General features: G+C 36.1%; 1 protein-coding gene and 1 pseudogene across 4 annotated transcripts; one reads left to right on the top strand and one right to left on the bottom strand.

The window, feature by feature from the left end:
- Positions 1-3,978: 3,978 nt before the first annotated feature.
- Positions 3,979-5,724, top strand: LOC132061480 (tRNA nucleotidyltransferase cca2-like; annotated as a pseudogene).
- An 874-nt stretch (positions 5,725-6,598) lies between these two features.
- LOC132059941 (protein DETOXIFICATION 16-like) lies at positions 6,599-11,211 on the bottom strand. 4 transcript variants are annotated; one of them, XM_059452785.1, is made up of 8 exons: positions 10,393-11,210; positions 8,724-9,268; positions 8,413-8,499; positions 8,255-8,311; positions 7,929-8,167; positions 7,725-7,843; positions 7,545-7,631; positions 6,599-6,767 (listed from the first exon to the last, which is right to left on the bottom strand). In XM_059452785.1, the coding sequence occupies exons 1-8, from the start codon at positions 10,666-10,668 to the stop codon at positions 6,723-6,725; spliced, it is 1,455 nt and encodes a 484-aa protein (XP_059308768.1). In that variant the 5' UTR covers positions 10,669-11,210; the 3' UTR covers positions 6,599-6,722. The 4 variants fall into 4 exon arrangements, 3 of the variants coding, with proteins under 3 accessions (XP_059308768.1, XP_059308766.1, XP_059308769.1); XR_009415820.1 differs by having other exon boundaries at positions 6,631-6,767; positions 7,774-7,843; positions 10,393-11,211; XM_059452783.1 differs by having other exon boundaries at positions 7,545-7,843.
- Positions 11,212-22,629: the final 11,418 nt, after the last annotated feature.

Below are 22,629 nucleotides of genomic sequence, written 5' to 3'. Positions count from 1 at the left end.
TTTATAAACTTAGAAAAAACTTAACTTATATGCTTAGCTACTTATAATATGTATTATAACTTAAGTTAGTTTTCCAAGTATATAAATTTCTATTTTTTAAGTCAAGTAGATGTATATTATAAGTATATTCTTAGTATATTTTAGGTATATTCCTAACTTAATATAAGTAAGAATATGAACACAAGTAAATAGAAGAAAGCTCAATGAGCCATATATTTTATTCATTCATGGATAACATTTATTTGCAAGTTGTAGTTTTTTTTTAACTTGCAAATAATACATGAGTTGCAAAAAAGTAGTACAAGAATAAAATAAAAAAATGTCAATCATTTCGCTAATCTCCGCAATATTATATTCGGTCATTGAGATATTTTCTAAGTCTTCCATTTGGTCTACTCCACTTGCTATCAAATCTTCAATCTCTTCCTTTTCACCTTCCACTGCTTCTAAGTTTTGGTTGCGTCAGTCCGATCTAATCCAATCGCGAATGCAAACTAGTACTTGCAAGTTAAATCCGGATAATGAGTGTCTATGATCTCCAATTTGTTGTCTTCCTTGGCTAAATGCACTTTCCAAAGCCACGGTTGATATTTGAACCGTAAGGATATATCGAGTCATTCTTGAAAGTATCAGATGACTCGCCTTGTATTTCTTCCACCATGCTAAGACGTCCAAATCATCTAGTTGGTTGATATCCACATTTGGCTGCATCAAATAAAGGTGATATTCATCGAAGTTTGCATTATGACAAGGAGTTGGATGTGAATGTAAAACTTTTCAATTCGACAACCCCGACAAGCCTTTTTTGCTACTTTGAGAAGTAGTAAGGCGTGGAGCAACGGGTGTAGCACTTTCTTCCAAAGTAGAATAATGTGTAAAAACTTTTATAAATTCGGCATCAACCGCGAGTTTGGCGTCAAGTAAAGATGGTTCAACTCCCTCGGAAATTTCTAAATATTTATAAATTTGACCAACCAATCCTCTAGTATAAGACATTTTAAAACAAGGATTTAAAAGAGAACCCAATATAAATAAAGTTGGGATGGGAAAAAAATACTTCTTAAATTTTGTTGTCATATAAAAAATAGCCGTTTGATGACCGGATTTATCTTTATACTCATATAAAACTCTAGCTATTTCCGTTAAGTAGGCTAAAATTTCGGTTACTGTGGGATAGAATTGTCTAGAAAAAGCAAGAGTTGCATTATAAATTTTTTGTAAAAGTTCAATACATTCCTTAACATCTTCCCAATCGTTATTATTTATCCAATCATCACTATCCGTATTAAAATGGTTGTGAACTTGTTGTATGGGAATCCTATAATCACATGCTTGTTGTAACATAATATAAGTGTAGTTCCACCTAGTGTCAACTTCTACTTGAATTTTCCTAGGTCTAAGGCCATTTTGCAAACAAGAATGCTTAAAATCTCTCATTTTTTGCTTATCAGCATTACAAAAAAGAAAAACAACCGCATTTGTAACTTTTCGAATAGAATCTTCAAAATAGTCAAGACCATCTCTACCAATCAAGTTTAAAATGTGACAACTACATCTCACATGAAAAATATTTTTTAGCAGAGGGTTTAATTCCCTTTTTAAAAGACCAACTCCTTTTGTATTATTAGAAGCATTATCTAAAGCAATATAAAGTGTCTTTCTATAAATGTTAAAAAAATTCATAATAGTTGACATTGAATCCGCTAAAAATTTTCCGTCATAACGACCTTTCCCTTCATCATATAAAAATGCTATAATTCTTTTTTGCATCACCCAATTATCATCAACTCAATGGCATGTAATAGCAAAAAAATCTAACTTGTTAAGACTAAGACCCAAATCGGCGGTAAGAGAAACACTACAATTTAAAGAATTAAATACATGGCACAAATAAAATCTATAATATCCGATCTACAATTACTTCTAGGAATACCCTCAAACAACGGATTATGACAACGTTGAATATAAGTAACAAAACCCAAACCCGAAGGAAAGAAAAATGGTAGAGCATCAAAAGCAACCATTTTAGCTATTTCTATACGGTCTTTTTTCTTGTCCTAGCTAAAATTTTTACCAGTTCATGCGTCTATTGTTAGTTAAATACCCCCCCACATTTGAACCCGTTTTCTCTTCCCAAACCTCCTTATGTCTAGTTCTCATATGACCCGTTAGTGAACCCGTTCCACCACCCTTAGCTTACTAGTTAGTTGCCTGAAAACAAATTGTTTGTTACATAAATTACATATAGCCAATTGTCTTTCCTAATCTTTAGTCAATTTCCAAATTCTAGCAGTTGGCTTATGAGTTTTTGGCGGTTTATCTTGTGTATGTGATTGTGCAGGATCTGTATCTCCTATGGAATTTTCGGGGGCTTGTGTTTCATCATCATCATCATCATCAATTTCATTAAAAGTGCCGGTATAGTGTTGCATTACCTCATGATCTAAAAGTGGATTATTTCCACCAATATTAATACCTAAATTAGGTGTTTCGTTCACAAATGTTTCCTCCGTAAACCCATCCCTAACAATATCACTACTACCGCCACCACGTCTCACATTCTTCAGCATTATTAAATAGCAATAATTTATATCACACACAAATAAACCACAAGAAAATAAATTGCAACAAATTAAATTGCGTAAATTAAATAGCGGAAAATAAAGATAGAGTTGGAACGAAGGTACCAAATTGCTGGACTAATTTGCACCAAAGTGAAGGCGGCTAGAATTGCAAATCCACCAAAGCCTTGGAGCTACTTCAGATTGTTGCAAAATCACCAACTCCACCAACATTTTTTTTATAATTGCAAAATTAATAATTGAAACTAGAATAAAACTTTATAATATTTAATTGAGAGAAATTTAAAGTGGGTAATTGTTGCAAAGTATCTATAATTGAGAGAAATTGAGAGAAAGAGAAGAGTGAATTGGTGTGGATTAAAATTGAAAATGGAGAGGGGTTTATATAGGGGTGGGGGATGGGTTAAAGTGTATTAAAAAAAAGTTTTGGGGGGGGGGGGGGGGGGGGGGTTGGGAGGCCAAAATGGCCATTGGCAACGACCATTTTTGCAAAATGGACCGTTACCCAACGGTCCAGTGGACAACAGCAATATAAAAAAAGAATTTTTTTTTTTGACCGGTTAATCGGTCGTATTTTTTAAAAACCGGCCAGCTAAAGAAACCCGGTAGACCGGCGACCAGTAAAGGTCCACCGGTTCCAGTTACCGGTTTTAACCTGTCCAACCGGACCGGTTTTAACCGGTCAACAGGCTTATACTTATCTTTAAAATTTGGAAAAAAAAGAAGGGAAAAGGGTCAAAAAAGCCCCTCTATTTTACAAAAAGGGCTAAAAATATTCTCCGTTGCAAATTTGGATAAAAAATATTCCTCCCGTCATTAAAGTTTTTAAATATACCTCTATCTTAACGGATATCCCCAAATCTCCGAAAACAACCCGATTTCATTTTTAAACCCGCTCCATTTAAACCCGATCCAACTACATAAAAAACCCATATGCAACCAACTTGTTCCCGAGTCTTACATCTGGAGCCACTAAGCACAGAAACGGGTAGCCCATATGGGGTTATGTTGGGGAGTTTCGTTAAGACAGGAGTATATTTGAAAATTGTAACGACAGGAGGAATAATTTGACCCAAATTTATAATGGAGGATATTTTTAGCCCTTTTCCCAAAATAGAGGGGTATTTTTGACCCTTTCCCATAAAAAAAATGTATATAGAGTTTTTCTTTTTCATCAATTTAAAGTTACCATATAGAACGATGAGAGGCGATTGCATACTGTTGAAGAAACTAGGATACGGTAAGTTGACTTCTATGAATATTTTCCTTATTTATAATATGAATATTAAAAAAATAAAATAATTGGAACTCTTTTCTATATAACTCCATCTTATGCCTAAAGAGAAAAATAGAGAACCGAAATAGCCGCGCTAGGGTTTACGCCAGAGTTACAACAATGGTGAAGGACCATATTGCTTTGACGAAGAATGAAGAGAGGTTATTCGAGCTTTTACATAAAGTCGTGGAGCATTTTAATTTAGTAACAACGATTCGTGTTGCTGGTAGTTGGGTTCATGATAAGCTTTTAGGTGAAGAATCCAATGACATTGATATTGCTCTTGACAACATGCATGGACTACAATTCTGTAACAAAGTAAATGAATACTTATCCGAAATAAACAAGGAAAACCTAGACGTTTGTTTCATCCCATGCAACCCCGAACAGTCAAAACACTTGGAAACAGCAAGGATGCGCTGGCAAAAAGACGATGAATTTTGGATTGATTTCGTCAACTTAAGATCAGAAGAATACAGTGACAAAAACAGTCGTATTCCATTGATGAATTTTGGCATCCCGAAAGTGGATGCTGAACGCAGGGATTTGACGATTAATAGCTTGTTTTATAACATTAAAACCAAATCAATCGAGGATTGTACAGGAAGAGGCATTGCAGATTTGAAAGCAGAAAAAATTGTTACTCCATTACCTCCAATGAAAACATTTTTGGATGATCCGCTAAGGGTACTTCGAGCAATTCGTTTTGGTGCAAGATTTGGGTTTGTGTTAGATGAAGATTTAAAGAAGGCGGCTTCAGATGAGGAAGTGAAGGATGCTGTTGAGAAGAAAATTAGCAAAGAACGCATAGGACATGAAATTGATCTTATGATATTTGACAAACGATCAGGTAATCATTGAATACCTTTAGTCGGAAAATTATGCTATGTATATAGAAACTAATACTATATATATAAGTCAAAAATTACTGTTTTATTGATATACATATATTAAATCTTGAACACCCATTCCTGATTTCGCCGCTGCAGGTTATACTTACCCAATCAAAGCAATGACTTCTATTGCTGACTTGAAATTTTTTTCGACTGTATTTGGTTGTGAACCATTAAATCGCAACGGATGTGATAGGTTGTGTGTTGCTTGCTTGGATTCAGCTTGGAGTCTTTTAAACTTAATTGGATGTTCCTCATTTCCTGATGATCAAAAGAGACTTTGCCTGTTTGCTGCTTTATTTTTGCCATTGATCAGTTAGACTAAGACCATTTATATTGGAAATAAAGAGAAAGAGATTCCAGTTGTCGATTATATTGATCGCGATTCTCTCAAGTTGAAGAACAGTGATGCCGAAACAGTCATAAGATTGCATAACGCAGCTAAGAAGTTTGTCACCTTAATTCCATCACTTGTTGCTGAAGAAGATATCCAAGTCCTAGATGTTGATTGGAAAAGAGATATCATTGATGTTCCGATTGCTTCGAAACTTAGAATATTGACTGGACTGCTGCTTACAGAGATTAAAGAATTTTGGCGCGTTGCTCTTCTTCTATCTATGCTTTTGCATCCTGTTGGTATTTTGAAGTCGTCTTCAAGCTTGTCGAATGCGAAGGATGAAGTGGAGAAGAGAAGCGGATTATTTAAGATAGTAGAGAATGCAATAACAAAGCGAGGTCTACAGAAGGTTTGGGAAATGAAACCACTGGTGAAAGGAAAGGAAATAATGACCATTTTGGAGATTAAAAGTGGAGGGCCAAATATCGGAGAATGGCAACATAAATTGCTGCAGTGGCAGCTTGCATATCCTTCTGGTACTGCTGAAGAATGCCGTCTTTGGATGAAGAAAACTTGGTCCAAACGTGCAACAACTACTGATCAGTAGTTTCAACTAGCTAATGTAAGTGATATTTATTTATAAGCTAGCTAATAGGTCTAATTTGCTAAATAGTTTCAGGATTATCACACTTCGGAATTAGACAACTGTGAGTTCTATTAAAATTTTCAATTCTTCAATCATTGTACAAGTCTCAAATCTCTGGAAGCAAAAACCAGCAACCAAGTTACCTACAACATCCCAGTAGTTTTGGAAGAAAGACGGATTGAGTCCATCAGGTCTAGCCGTCCAGGAACTGAAGACGACTAGCTTAATTTCATCCAATGTAAGTTCGAGACTGAGACTAATCAAATCTTCATCACTTAAACATTAGCTATGTTAGGTAATTTTTTTGAGAGAAACTAGATGATTAAATAAGCAGAGTTATTAAGTTCGCTTCTTTTTTCTATTATCAATCCGCGTAAATTTGCTCCCTTCAAAACCTAAATCGTCCACTCTGCAATAGTTGGCTGTGAAGAGATTGTTCTTTATAATTTTCTCGTGGCTGTCAAATGACTCGATTTGAGTCGATCAACTCCGACAAGTGTTTAGATCTCTATATCCATAAATGCAATTACTCGATCTGAAAAATTCTTTCATGTTTTAACTACTCATTCTCTTTTTGTTTGCAATGTGTTTCTTGGTAAAACTGATACAACTGTTGGTGACATGAAGACGATTGAACTCGATTTGATTTGACTTGATGCCCAGCCTATCAGTAGCCCATTCTTGTGGCACCCATAGCGTTCACCTTGTGCTATGCATACACATGAATATGCACAAGAATTCGTTTATAGTTTTTACATGTGGAACTCGTACAATTCTTCCTTTTAGAATGTCAAATAGATGAAACAGAAAAACTCAATAAAAGTTAATGTTAAGGGATGTAAAAAATTGATGCACTGCAAAAAAAAAAAAAAAAAAAAAAAAAAAGCTTATTTTCATGCAATTTACATGATACAATTCAAGATGTATTTCCAACTTTGAGCTTGACATAAACAATATTCCTCGTCGGATTAGGAGCACCAAATGCCACTCAACTAATCCACAGCCTTGGAACTCTATTTACAGCTTTTCTTGCCTAATATAATAGAGAAAAACAGATGTGAACAGAGGAACAAAGAACAAGAAAAAGAAACATGAACAGACTACAAGAGAAAGAAATATAGTCCATCTTAAGTCATAGGCTTATAGCAAGATGATATCAATTGATATAGGAAAGGAAACCATGTTTTTTCTACTGAGTTGGATTAAAATATGGTGTGAAAGGGAATGATCAATCTGTATTGAAGCACATAATTTGTGGGAACGTGATTTTACGGTTGTTGTCACGCTTGAAGAGGTATTCTTTCGATTTGTGTTTGATTAAAATCGATGATTATATTGTCTATATTACATGTATGTTTGGTCTCAGATTGCTTCTGCATTCTCTATTATAGTTGGCCTAACCCTTTAGGAGTCTTTTGGTTGTGGTTAGAGTTATGTAGGGATTAATTATGCAGAGATTAGTTATGCATGATTTAGTTATTTATGTATTAGTTATTCCATCTTCTACGCTGCACAAAATAATATATAGATTGACTCATAACTTATACGTGTTTTAGTTATGTGGAATGTAAAATGATAACCAAACACCGTATTTGGTGTGCAAAGCAACTAAAAAGCTACCAAACATGGTATTAACTATACTAGTTTTAAACTTTTAACACATGAACAATCCACTTCCTAACCAGCAACCAAACTACCCCTTAGTAGTTAGAATGGTAAAAGATGTTTGATTATTTCTGCTTTATTTGCCAAGTTTCTCACAGAATCACAACCTTTTATCTGGACATTGCAAAAAGACAGAAAGACTCACCTCCTTGTCCCAATTAGTGCATATATTTATCGCGATTAGTGCCACATTTTGCACTAGCAGGGCACAAATGATCCCCATCCATAGTCCCTGAAAGTATGAACATAAATCAAAGACAGAAAGATAAGATTTGATGAGGGGTAGTTTGGGGGTGGGGTTGTTAAAGGAGTAATGGAGATGTACCATGCCTCCAGTATTGAAAACAAATGCAAAGAGAACAGAAGAAGGTAACCCCACAACATAATAAGCACCAAGATTGATATATGCACGGAGTTTTTGCCATCCACATCCTCTAGCAGCCCCTGAAAAAAATGCAAAAAATACTCTACAGCACGTAACACGTTCTCGTTCTTGCTTCAGCTAATGAAAGAGTTGAGTAATTTTAACCTGAAAGCACACATTGGAAGCCATCCAGGAAATCAGATAAAGCAAGCAGAGGTAAAATCTTGGCAACGTATCTAATCACTTCTTCTTCGTTGCTGTATAGCCTCCCCCACGCAAAACGAACCAAAATTGTGGTGGTTGCGATTATCAATCCTACTGTGATGGCCACTATGGCAACAACACATAAAGCTAATCGTGCTCCTTGTGGACGACCAGCCCCCAACTCATTTGAAACTCTTGTGCTGATAGAAAAAATTTAGTTCAAGTCCATACATATATGTGAAGGAAAAGTTGACAACTTTTTGTCACTGCGAAGTGCATTGACTTACCTTATAGCAGCACCAAGTCCAACTGAAACCATGTATACCATCCAACAAGTATTAAGACTGAAAATAATTTCAAAAAATGTGTGTAAGGTAGTTTGTTGATCTTTTCTTGCTATAAGAAGCAAAATGAACAATGAGCTTGATGTTAATAGAACACGGACCTTATCGATAACACTGATGTCTCTAATTTAGGATTAGGGAGAAGGCCAGATAAAAGAACAACCATCTCAAATGACCAATATTCAAAGCTGAAATCAGAGCGATAAAACATAAAAAGGTGAGTTACTCATAACAGATATGGCCAGCAATGGATGGAAAGAATAAAAAAAAAATTAAGTCTTGAAGTCGAAACGGAGGCCTAATAGGTCAAAAAGCCTTCAGCATAAGCACGCTAACAAAGTAAGTACGTTGCCATTCATATTTGATTTAAAAGAACATATTGATTAGTTGGAAAAAATGAGATTAGACTTACCAAATCATAATTGCAGAAGGAATGGCGAGCTTGATAAAATCCAGAACGTCATGCCAAGCTTCCTTCGAAAAACCAGTCCAAGTTTTTCTACAAGCCGGGGAAACTTTAACATAACCGGCTAACAAAAACACGTTAACCCAATACGAAATGGCATTAGCCAAAGCAGCCCCCTTGCTTCCAAGATCAATCTTGAACACGAAAAGCCAACATATAAGAACGTGGAACAAAGCCGTGATACCAGAGGTCAACATCATGGGCATCACTATATTCTGAGTCTGTAAAAATCTGTTGAGGCATTGAAGGATGCCATACGCAAAAAGGCCCGAAATCATCCATCGATTAAATTGTCCTGCTTCGATAGATATATCACGGTCTTGACCACAAGCGATGAGAATTGTACTGGTGTTGAACCATATCAGTAAGAGCAAAATGCTCAAGGAAAGAAGAACTAGCATTGCTCTCTGTGTGAAAATGCCAAGCATGTGGTATTGTTTAGCTCCGTAGGCTTGCCCACATAGTGTTTCCAGTGCACTTCCCATTCCTAACTACCAAAAGAATACGTGAAAGACAGTAAGTTCAGAAATAAATCTAGGAGTAAAATAATGAACATTTTTGGAAGTGGGGAACATTGAGAAGAACTAAGCTTCAAGATAAGAAAGGAATTAGCACCCAATTAATTCATTCGGGCACAGAGGTGGAGTCAGGATTTCAACTTTATGGGTATGAATTTCAAAATAGCGCCTTCATGTGGTAATAACTGGGTTCTAGATTTAATATATGTACATATTTATGAATTTCTTAACACAATTACGGTATTTGAGTAAAAGTTACTGGTTCAGTCGAACCCATAATAGTGCTTCTATCTTCGCCTATGTTCGGGCACATAGGTGGACTTAGTGCGCAATCTATGAGTTCAACTTAACCCATTAATTTATGCTCGAATTATGTATACATATGCCAAAAAACACTCAGAATGTACACATATAACCCAAAAAAAAAAAAAAAAAAAAAAAAGGAATTCCCTATCTCTGAGTGAGTTTGAACTATTGATTTACGTATTCGGAAATAACTAATTAGGCGACGAAAACCTATAAATAGAACACTTATCCATTTGAGTACCTTTGTAGGATAAACCTCAACACGAAAAATGAAGAGTACCGACAACAAGTGTTTTAGTTTAGATGTTCCTCATATAAAATTATCGACTCTAAAGATAGTAATATGGAGAAGATAAAATTGTTTCAAGCACCGAAATCACACACATGATCAAATTTTGAACCCAGTAACTCTAGATCATGGATCCACGTCTGTTCATGCAGCATACAAATTGTCAGATTCAATCAACAACGCTACTAGAAACAGAGGTTTTTGCCACTGACATTCAGTGAGAAATTTGTGTTATAAAAGATGATTTTCCCACCTCATTCCAATCGAACCAACTCACTGGGGAAACGCATAGCGGGAAACAGACTCCTATTGAAATGTTGAGAAACTTCCTAATTTTTCCGAGTGAAAACACTACTATTTAGGTTTTTTCCACTGACATTCAATGGGAATAGCCATTGAACATTTTTCAATGGGAAAAAATACCTTTTTTTTTTTTTTTTTTAAAGTAGTGCAATCATTTAGCAAGATTTTGAACAGACAAGTAGCCAACAAAAGAAGTTACCAAAACACTGAATCCAGTGACTGAAGCAAAAGAAGTAGCCATGGAAGCACCAGAGAGAGCCAATTCACCGAGGTGTCCGACGAACATGATGCTAATAACTTGCAAACAGTACTGCAGAACATTGACTGCTATAAGAGGGACAGCAAGTCCTAGTTGCCTCTTTATTTCTTCAATGATCTCTCCTCCATAATCTTGTTCATGTTCTTCTTTATTATCATGGCTGCTTTCTTGATTTGACACTAATGGAGCTTGTAGACTTGAACTTTGACCTTCCATTTTCCTCCTTTTTTTTCCTTGTTGATTCAAGAAATATGGTCCAAAAAAGAAAGACGGAACTTCATCATCAAATTACAGGTTGACCCTTTTGCAGATAGAGTGCATTAGTTTACATTTGGACAAGGATTTCACATTATAAAATTGTGGTTCCCACCACAGATAGCAATCTAATGCATAATAAAAGTTGCTGATCAGAGCTGAAAGAGTGATACTGATCTTTAATATTTTTTTTTAAAATAAATAAAAAAAGCCTTTACAAGATTCATGTTTATCATATAGTTTCATTCTTGTAGCAGAAAAGGGTTAAAAATGTCCCTAACTTATTGAAAATTGTTTAAAGTTTATCCTCCTTCTACCTATTGGACCCAGGAAAGGAGCACAAGTTTTTAACTGTAACTGTGGTAAAAGTAGGGGCGTTTTAACCGTAAAAGAGAGCAAATTTAAGCCATTATCAATACGTAGAGGCATTTTTCATTTTTTTCCCTTTTTTTTTTTTTTTTTTTTTTTTAATTAGTGATAGAGTTGGTTGTCTTTCTTATGGTGCCATTGAAATAAGGTGTCGTGTTATAATCAGACACTTTAATTGCTTTTAGGGTTATTCTATATTTGTGTTGGAGGAATGTAGTATATACATGTTTATCAATCAAGCTGGCCTAGTAAAAATAATAATCAAATGAAGCAGCAGATCTAAAGCAAGAATTATCGAATCACTGTTTGTTGGAATAAGTCAGACACTGATCAACTATACAATTAGACCAGCAACAACGAAAATGATGATTTTACACAGAATTAATCATTTAAAGGTAGTAGGATTGCAACTTTTGAGTCTTGAATCAAAGAATGAAGCCAGTATAAATGAGATAAACTTATGATTTTATTAAACCCGATCCATAATTTTCTTGGTGCGTGGACAGTTTCACTTGAATATTGTCTGAGAAAAGGCCATAAATAGTCCCTTATCTATGGGAGTAGGTTTAAAATGGTCTCTTAGATACACACTTACCGGTTTTAGTCCTTTAACTATCCAAAAACTTAACAAATTTGATCTCCGTCTATTTTTCATACAAACAGCGTACAAACTCATAAACCTTCGTGAGATTAATCATTAAACCATTCCTCAGACCTATATTTCTCTCTCCCTGCTTCTTTTTCCTCAAGTTTCTCTTGTTAAAAAAAAAAAAAAGTATTCTGGCACTGGTGTCGCTCTCGAGTCTCTAAAATTCGAAAAGACAAATTCAGGCACAAAATTTTTGTAACCATTCTTCTCAAACACTACTAAAAAACTGGTAAAAACCAACGGAAAAAAACCGATGGAAAAAACCGACGGAAAGACCGACAGATTCTGTAGGTTTTTTCAATAATTTTTTTAAATCTTTTTTTTTAAGAAAACCGACGGACTGCGTCGATTATTTTTTGCACAAAAATGAGCAAAAAAATATAATTATTTGTTATATTATTTTCTAAAATAAACCGATGGAGTCCGTCGGTTTTTTATTTTTATTTTTTATTTTTTTATAAAAAAATCGACGGAGACGGAGTCCGTCGGTTTTTAGAGCGAAAAAACAGTATAAATTAAATCAATGTAAGTATATGAACAAAAAATATTAGTGGTCTAGTAGTAAAGCTCTTTAATGCCAAGGAACATACTTGGGTTTGACTCCAAGTTCCTACATTTCATTCTTTAATTTTCAAAAAAAAAAAAAAAAAAAAAAAGAACCGACGTGAGACCGTCAGTTTTTTTTAATTTTTTTTTTAACAAAACCGATTATCGGGTCGGTTTTAACCGATTTCCCGTCGGTTACGAAACGCGAGAGAGAATTTGAGGAAAAAAGTTGAGGTTAAAGAATGAACTTGAGGAAAAAGAAGCGAGGAGAGAGAAATATAGGTACGAGGAATGGTTTAATGATTAATCTCACGAAGGTTTATGAGTTTGTACGTGTTTACAAATAAAAAAAATAGATGGAGGCCAAATTTAATAAGTTTTTGGATAGTTAAAGGACTAAAATCGGTAAGTATATAGTTAATGGACCATTTTAGATCTACTCCCATAGATAAGGGACTATTTATGGCCTTTTCTCAATATTGTCTCATTGTTTTTGCACCTTTGAGTAGAGTTATACTTGAAGCTAGTGTTTGTTTTTCTCTTTGATATATAGGTAATATAATCTTTCTTGATAGTGGAAAATAGTATCGTATTAAGAGAAAATTACACTGTATGTTAATTGAGGCAATAATGCTATCAAAATTGACCCATTTTTTTAATTCTTACAGAAAATGACCCAAACTTCTCTCTCTCTCTCTCTCTCTCTCCCTTTGTATATGTTGGGCTATTTTTTGTAATGTAAGTTTTGGACTATTTTTTTGCAATGTAAGTGACCAACTTGTATATTTCTGAAATTTTCCCTTGTATTAATTCCTTCTCTCAATAGGAAATAACCTTACGCTTTTATTGAAGTGTTGGTAAATTATTTGAGAAATTGGCATGTACATGCTAGTAGTTGGGTAAAAAATGGGCACAAAATAAATCCTTTTCCCTTATTGGCATATGTACCCTAATATATCTTAAAATTGGCAACTTATAGCCAAGTCAATCACCCTTCATCTTCTGCCTTCTTCAATTGCCAACAATGCGTCGAACTCTTCCCCCGAAACATTGAAACCATGATTTGAAGTTTGGAACTTAAAAACGTGAACATGACATAGAATACATTGTTCGAGGTTGAAGAAGGACCAAAAAATACCATTAAAGACCATTGAAACTTGATTCAAATTTTTTCGATATGTGCATTTGTGATTATTTCGATTGGGTGACATCGGGTTTGTCGGAAACATAAAAAAGATTGAATATCATTTTTGGAGTGGTTTAGAGATGATTTCAGGCGGATTTGAGTTGATATTTCAAATTGAAAGCTCGAGGTTGAAGACGACTCTATATGTGTATATCATCCTATATCTTCATGTATATTCCCGTATATCTTCTGCATATCATGTATATTTGTGAATATCCATGAAAGTATGTGTTTGATCGTGTTCGACCGAAGAATGTATATCCATGTCAATATGTTTATAATATAAAATGACATAAACACGTGTGATATACATTGTCCAGTTGATGTTTTCCAGGTCGATTTCAAATCTGAAACTTAACTCCAAACCAGTCCAAATCACTTATAATCCTTCTTATATAGCTCCGTTTACGTGTTTTCAACAAATCTCGACCATACTCACTTAAAGAGACTATTAAAAAAGTGCACATCCGAGTTTATTGTGATTTCAAGATTGGATTTTGATAAGATTTTGTTACTAATGATCTGAGAGAATTTTTGTGGTAGTAGAGGAAAATTCGATGATTTCAACTATGACGGGACAATGGAGGATTAAAGGAATTAGTCTAGTTGGTGGTGGATGAATCACGCAATACTGCTAAAATACAGGATTTGAATATTCGGTTCCTTTTTTTTTGGGCCACAGTTACTAAACCTAAACAAAATATGCCAATAATTGTTGGGTATTGAATAGGGGAAAGAAGGTCGCTGCTCCCTGAAAATAAAATAGCTATCCGCCATACCCCTGTCCCCGAAACTATTTACCCGAAATGCCCCCAAAATTATGATACCAACATAATATATAAACATACTGAGATGTTATCATGTTTATTTATTCAAAAGACACACTTTTCTCAAAAAAAATCTCTATGATATCATCATCTTATATACATATACTACGGTGATGGTATTGTGGAGGACTGCTTCAATCCTTCAATGAGACACTCCTCAGTCCTCCGTGATACCATCGTGGTACATAAATATATTGAGACGATATTGTGGAGGACTATTTCGATCCTTCTCTTGGTCCTCCATGTTACCATCATGATATATAAATATACTGCGATGGTATCATGAAGGAAGAGTTTTGGCGATGGGTTACTCGGGTAAATATTTTCAGCCGGTTGGGTAAGAAGCGAAATTAGTTTAGGAAAGGACATGGGGGTAAATATTTTACATTTTAGGGGTATTTTGTGTTGTTTCCCTATTGTTATTGTCTATGCATCTCAATTTCCCAAATCATTTTGCTACAAATTTAGGTGAAATATACTTTAAAATGGGCCAATTAAGGCTCATGGGTTACTGGGTTTGCCTAACCAGGGCTCTTTATATCGATAACTGGGCTGATAATCTCTAAATTGCAACAAGCACTTTGGCAGGAATGAAGTGTAGGAGACAAGTGACAACATTAATTGGGCATAAAATCAAAAGCATTTTAATATGAATATTAATACCCATTTTTGAGTGATAATTAATCTACTGAAACTGTAATAATGTAATAGTTCAATACCTGTTAAATCACATTTTGAAGCGTATTAACATGAATGTAAGGGAAGGTCGTTGAGGTGATGTATATTTGGGTACGTATATATGGTGAAGTATACAAAATTTCTAGCAAGTGATGTCAATATTTCAAAAAATTATAGTATACGAACCTTCCTTTTTAAGGTTTGGTTAATGGAACTAATTTTTTTGACGTAAATTATGAATAAACCAACTCATCTTTTGTGACAAGGATATTATTGTAAATATAATTTAGAGAGTCATGTTGCAGTTAGTTTTCTTCAGTTTCATACTTGTATTTGACCTATAAATAATACACGTTCTGGCCTTGCCTATTCAAGCAGGCCTTTTCAATCTTAGCGTTAATTTCTATCTCTTAAACTTCAACTTGATATCAAGAGCACCATGGCTTCCCAAACTACTTCTTCTTCAAATCAAGTCATCTCCTCTCAATCCTCTTTGGGTCTTCCAAATCCTCTTCCAAGTATTTCAAATATTAAAGGTTTTGTACCCATTGAGTTGACATATCTTAGTTATCTTACGTGGAAGAAGTTTATTCTTACTGTTCTAAAAAGTCATAATATTCTTCCCTTGGTTGATGGCTCTATTCCATGCCCAGCATCAACCCATGATGAATATCGTTTGTGGATTCAATGCGACACTATAACTCTCAGTTGGATTAATGCCACTCTCTCCCCTCCAGTTCTTGACTCGCTTCTTAACTATGCCTGCGACACCTCCAAAAATGCATGGGATGTTCTCGCGTCCTTTTACCTAAATCAGGTTTCCTTCTCATCACTTCATCTAAAGTAAAAATTTCAGAATTTTAAGAAAGGCTCACTTTCCATGGAGGATTATCTCCAACAACTGCATTATCTTGCCTGTTCACTTTTAAAGCAGTTAGAAAACTTGTTACCGATGATGATTTGCTGACCCAAGCATTGCAAGGACTACCACCTTCTTATCGTACCTTTGTATCTGGATTGAATGCGACAGGAACACTTCCATTTTTTCTAGCACTGCGCCCCTTGTTACTTAGTGAAGAAGCGCATATCAATGCAGTAGACAATGATTATTCCACTTCTCACACTGCTTTAGTTGCTTCCACTCAAGCACCACCTGTTTCTCAACCTCGTTCTCCAAATTTATCTCATGCTAATCAGTATCCAAAAGGGTCACATGGACGTGGTAGTGATAAACTGAACCGAGGTTGAGGTCGAAGCCAGTACTCTTCTCGCTCTAATTTTTCTAACCAATGGGCTTCTTTTCAACCATATGTTCGCCCTTTCTCTTCGGGTGATGGAATTCTTGGGCGACCTCCTTTCGCCTCTGCTAAATAATGTCAAATCTGCTTCCACTTTAATCACACGGCTTTGGAGTGTGGGAATCATTTTAATCATTCATATGTTCCAAATTTTCTACCAAGATCATTTGACGCTATGAATTTGGAGGAGGTTCAACCATCGGTATGGTATCCTGATTTCGGAACTTCTGTACATATGATGAACAATGCAACACTTTTATCCTCTTCCTCTCCTTACACTGGTTCGTCATAAGTGATTGTTAGAAATGCTAATCTTCTTTCTATTTTATCTACTAGTACTTCATTTCTTCTGACATCTTCTAAGCCTCTTCAATTAAATAATGTTTAATACGTTCCTTCTCGAGAAAAATCAAATGTCAATTCAGTGTTAGTGTGTCGACAATAATTGTTTCATTAAGTTCACTGAATCTGGTTTTTCTTGTTAAGGACAAGAAGACCAAACAAGTGTTACTCTATTGTGAGAATAATGGCTCTGTCTATCCTGTCCGCACAACTTCCCGCCGCTCATGTCCCGTTGCTCTATCAAGTGTTGTCTCACCTTCCTCTCTTTGGCACCAACGTTTAGGCCATCTAGGGAAACGTTCTCTTACAGCTTTAGTTCGTAGGGGTTTTATTCATTGTAATTCATCTTTTGAAAATTATGGTTGTAATGTTTGTCGTCTAGGCAAACAAACTAAGTTACAATTTCCTTCTTCTCGTAATATTGCACTTGCTCCTTTCTTTTAATTCATTCAGATGTGTGGCAAGCTTCATTTAATTCAAATTCTAGTTTTCGATATTATATTTTGTTTCTTGATGACTGCACCAAGTACTCTTGGATTTATTTAATGCGAAACAAGTCAGAGGTATATGATAAATTCAAAGAGTTCTATAAAATGGTTTCAAACATTTTTAATTCCTCTGTAGCTTATTTTCAGTCTGATGGTCGTAAAGAGTATAACAATTCTCATTTTCATTCTTTTGTTAGCGAGGATGAAATTATTCATCGTTTTTCTTGTCCATATACTTCTGCTCAAAATGGTCGTGCAGAAAGAAAGCATCGACATGTTAATAATATGATCAGGTGTCTTCTTTTTCAAGCCTCATGCCTTATTTGTTTTGGGCAGACGCATCTCTATTTGGGGTTCATCTTATTAATATCACTTCTCTTCCTATTCTTAATTTTATCACACCTTATGAAAAATTGTATTGTAAATCAGCCGATTACAATTTAATTAAGGTCTTTGGGTGTTTATGTTATCCATATGTTGCACACTCTTTTGCGCACAAGTTTCTGCCTCGCTCTAAACCTTACTTATTTCTCGGTGTGTCTCCTCAACACAAAGGATTCAAATGTTTGGACCCATCCACTAATCGGATAATTCTTTCACGCTATGTACATTTTATAGAATCCTCGTTTTCATATAATTCTATGTTTCCAGCGAAGAGTGAAACTTCTACACTTGTTGTTCGTTCCTCACAAACTGCCTCTCCTATATTTTCTCCATTTAATTTGCCTACTCAGTGTGCTTCACCAACTGACTTTATCTCCTCATCCGATATAACTTCTTCTCCTTCATCTTTATCTCCTAAAAACTTGTCTACAACTTCTCCTAGGACTCTAACTTCCTTACTTTCAAATAATCGCTTTTCTCCGCTGCTCTTTCTCACATGTTATGCGCAGTTCTCCTATTTTATCTCCACATCCTTCTCTTGTTCCTAATTCATGTATTTTAACTACTGACACATCAATTTCCTTATCCCCACAAATCAGCAACCAATTTCTCGTACGCATCCCGTAATGCATAATTCCAGTTCAATGTAACCATCTTTTCCAGAGGTATCAACATCCATTCCCTCTCAAGATACACAATCTTTATCTCCTTTTAATTTAATTCCTTCTCAAGCTTTAGCCTCAAGACAATCAGATAACCTACGCTCATGTCATGGTTACTCGTTTGATGACAGGGTCGCTAAAACCATGCGTTGTTCCCTCACTTAAGATAAAATAATTAACTTATCCTCAAAAGCAGTGCGTCCGAGTAAGTCTTGATTGTTTTCGTATCTTTGCTTTGTCTTACATTAAAATAAGAAATAATTACCGGAGTTATAAAAAAAAAGAGCTGTGAAAAGGAAGTAGCTTGATTCAGAAGAGTCATGTTTATTAAATTAGAAGTTGGGATTACACGTTGAAAGATTAAAGGGTACGACAAAAGGCCTAAGATAAGTGAAAAAACTGAAAGGATTACAATGTATCAGCAAGTTACTAGTCTCAAACTAATCACCATTCAGAGCATCCACTGTTCTCATCAAAATTGCAGTGATAATAAAAACTCTTCCTATGTGGTTACAGTAGAATTAACCTACGGGTTTCTTCTTCAGACCCCTGCGAATCTTCCATGAGGATAAACAGGAAGGAACTTGGCAAGTCCATAAGTAGACATGTCAAGAAGAGCATCAAGAAATTAAACTTCTTAAATGTTCTTTTCTTTGGTTGTTGCCTAACACATTCACCTTCAATTTCCATCGAGGGTGGTATGATAAGTGCCTGTGGAATTGAAGTAGCTAGAGAAACAAAAAACAAAAGAAGAGGAAAGGAAGAAGATGATTACACAAGTTCAAAAGCAGAGTGATTACATGATTGATGAAAACACTATCAAAACAAAGTTATGTTGTTGATTGAAAATTAAGGATGTGCTTAGGGATCGTAGAAATCAATCGACTTAGCCATATTACAAACCCGCTAAAGGGACCGGTATGTCCGATCCCATGGTCCGCTCGGGCTTAAAATCAAAACTTGGTGAAATTCCATAAAAATCAATTATTGTCTGAAACAAAACAAAGGAGAGGAACATAGAAATTCTATTATAAAGGTTAAGAACAAGTACGAGGGTTAAGTATCCGGAGCAGCTCCAACAGTAGGTGGTGACCCAGAGTTCTCACTCCCCGATCCATTCTCCTCAGGGTCTTGGATGTCCTCGATAGCCATCTCTGCAGCCTCCAAGTCAATTTCAACCTCAAGCAGCGACGTAGGAAGTTTGAAGTCAGGGGCACTTGCCTCTTGAAACGTATCCCTCTGAGCTTCTAGAATGGCTAAGTCACCACAGAGTTGTAATTTTTGGCATTGGGCTCAAAGGCTATCCCGAGAAACCTTAAAACTGGAAAGTTGGTTCCGGATATTGTTCAAATCATCCTCGAGCCTGGTTGCTTTGTTCTGCAGACCCACATATAAGGCAGTTAGGATTTGAAGAGAATTCTCTCGGTCTTTTAGTGAATTGTCCGCATCTTCTAAGCGCATTCTCAAAGAGGCCTGGAAGCAATCAGAACCTCGAATTTTAGCGTGGAGCCTTTCTATTTCAAACCGCAAATGGTCGTTTTCCTTTTGGAGTTTGACTTCGCCACGGGAGGGAGAAATGGTTCGAGCAAATTTAGCAGTGGAGGTAGCAGCCACATGACCCTGAAAGCAGGATAGTTAAAGGGTCAACCAGAAACACTGAGGACTTATGAAGAGATTCATAGGAAAGACAGAATAAATACCTGAAGGAACAAGTTGGCTAAGTGAGTCAGTGAAGATTCCAAGCTGGCAACCAGAGGTTGGGACGTGGAGATGAGCCCGAAGTTCCAGTTTCAACTAACAAAATAAAACTCCTTTGCGATGGTTCGCAGATTGGGACAATAGGGCTTCCCGAACATAATTCAACGGGAGAAACCTTGGGCTCACCGGATGCTTTGCTGGGAGCATCAGGCAAGAGATCCTGGGGATCAGCAACTTGTGGCTGCTCATCGTCATCATTAATAAAAACCAACCCTGGCTAAGCACCTTGTTGTGCTTTGCTCCACGCTTCCATAAGCTGGCGTTGGGTCCGAACTTCAGAACCAATTCTTGCCGGGAAAGTTGATGCATCTTTTGGTCTACATTTTCGGCTGGAGAAAGTAGCATTAACGATGTTTGATAGGGAATTTTTTCGAGTGGGGACTCTCCGAGAAGTGGTCTGTCTCACAGGAAGGCCTGCAAGGAGAGGGTGAGTAAGAAAGTGGAAGAAATAAAAGGTGTGAATCCATACGCAACGAATAAAATTGATTTTCACCTACTTAACGTGGCTTTTTTCCTCCACCCTATTGGAGGTCATGGCTTTCTAAGATCGAGTCATATGGGAGTGGCACACAGCAGTGCACCAACCCACTCGAAAATCCAGACTAAAAGTTCCGGCTCTACAGGAACCGCTAGAAAATAGCATAGATACGGAAAAAGGAGCAAAACGAGAAGTGGTATAATAAAAAGAGAAACGTGGGAATTCCAGTGAGGGGTTTACGAGTGTTATTCCATGCCCTCCGAAAATGGCTTGGGTGATAGGTCCAGATCATCACGAACCCATGAAGCCATCCTCGATCAAACTCATCCTTCGGATTGACTAGACAGCATTTTCCATAAGGATATAGGTGAACTAACCCTCCTCGGAACACTCGGGGAGCATACAAGTGCATCAAATAATCAAGGGAGAATGCAACTCCGGCCTGATCGGCCAGAAGTTGAATGCAGTAGACCAGGCGCCAAATTTGAGGGGCAACTTGACCAATACAAACCTGGTATCAGCGGCAGAAGTCTTCAATGATGCGGGAACTAGGAGCTTGAAACCTATCGCAAAAGGATAGGTGTATACATTGAAAAACTCTCAAAGTGATGGTTCATCCCGCTTTCGTAATTAACAAGCTGAATTTCGACCTGTGTGAGAAGTTGCAGCCTCCTCGAACCTTAGGAATAATATCAACAGTTATAAAGGAATCAATTTCTTCAATAGATTAATGGTGGTCAACGATGCTAAAATCTTCATGATACTTAAACCCAGCAGATAGGATATCAGCACCAATGGAATTAAGGTCGGTTTCTTGACTTGTTGGTGAGATTGGGGCCTTCCCAGAACGACGTCCGGGAGATGGAGTAGCACTATGAGAAGATTGATTAGGGGATGAGGAAGCAGACATGTTAGAATCTTTGCAAAAGAGGAAAATATGAAGACAAAGAAGGTTTCAAGGGAAGTTCTTTCTTGTTTAAGGAAAGAAAAGATTTGGTTGAATTCAGGCTTGATCCATTGCCTTATTTATACTCAACTAAGGAAGATGAAATGTTTGGTATTCAAAGGGACACAATTTTTCTAGCGGAACGATAACTTTATGTTAGTCATCGTGATTGAAAGGGTGTGTCATCGCTTCACAACAGAAGTATTGGAATCTTGATTAATGGTTACCTTTTTGAACGCACCGCCGGGATGATTCGTTTTCCCGCCATAAGGGGTAGGTCCGTGACGTTTCAAGTCCACTCCCGGAAGTCACTTTCCCACCGGAGAGTGGGGGGACTATCTGTATACATGACAAAATAATGCTCGACAGATGGCATGATGGGAATAGAACACGTGGCAGTTGGAGTTAAAATGTTGCTTAGTCATTTTGTTTGGCCGGAACAAGAAGTCCCCGAATAAACTCGGAGCAACCTTTCGGAACTAGTTGGTTCGGGCCATTTTGTGGAAGATTAACGTTATATGCCGGTCCAGATTCATAGCAGATGTCACATATTAGAATTAAAGTAGCATTTATTGTCTTTTATTACTCATTATTAGAATTAATCTACAGCTCAATGTTGAGGATTGCAACTATAAAAGGAGCCTAATAGTTCATTGTAAAGGGCATCGAAGTACAGATTCTTACAATAATTTATACGATTCAGTTATTATAATTTGCATATTTTTACTATTCTTTTGCTCCGGATTAGCACTTATTTATCAAAGGCTAAGGCATGCAATTGCTCCACCGGAGGAAAGCTTATCAAAGAATTCTCTCCGAGGATCATACAAGCCCAGGCTCAATTATTTCATTTCTGCTTTATATTGACTTGATTTTCTTATTTGTTATCAACTATTTGTTCATTATTTATAACAAATTAATTCATATATCCTTTAAACCATAAACAAATTTAACTGTACTCTTTTTAGGGTAAATAAATTCATAATTTTTTCGAAAACTTTACTATTTAGATTTTTTCCACTGATATTCAGTCAGAAATAGCTACTGAACATTTTTTAGTGGAAAATCAGTGGGAAAATAGTGGTTTGTTTTAGTAGTGAAAGTTTATCATAATTTATTGAATTTATAACATGTTGGACTCTCAAATTACTATGGAAAACTCAACTGTGATTTGTGACCTATGGTTGCCACGTCTCTACCAACAAACATATTGAAAAGAAATATATCACGTGATGCATGCACAGGTTGTCATTTTTCTGAATTTGGTTTAATTTACTGCAAAATTCTGCTATCAAATTGATTTGTTTTTTT

This window comes from Lycium ferocissimum, chromosome 6, assembly GCF_029784015.1.
Source record: "Lycium ferocissimum isolate CSIRO_LF1 chromosome 6, AGI_CSIRO_Lferr_CH_V1, whole genome shotgun sequence".
NCBI classification, from domain to species: domain Eukaryota; kingdom Viridiplantae; phylum Streptophyta; class Magnoliopsida; order Solanales; family Solanaceae; genus Lycium; species Lycium ferocissimum.
This window is presented reverse-complemented; position numbering and strand designations above follow the sequence as displayed.

Bases quoted from the DNA above. Each gene is read 5' to 3' on its own strand.
- LOC132059941 (XM_059452783.1), bottom strand. From the start codon at position 10,668: ATGGAAGGTCAAAGTTCAAGTCTACAAGCTCCATTAGTGTCAAATCAA. The intron at 8,500-8,723 runs GTAAGTCTAATC...CTCTGATTTCAG, and splicing joins CCTTCTGCAATTATGATTTG to CTTTGAATATTGGTCATTTG. The intron at 8,168-8,254 runs GTAAGTCAATGC...TTTTTCTATCAG, and splicing joins GGACTTGGTGCTGCTATAAG to CACAAGAGTTTCAAATGAGT.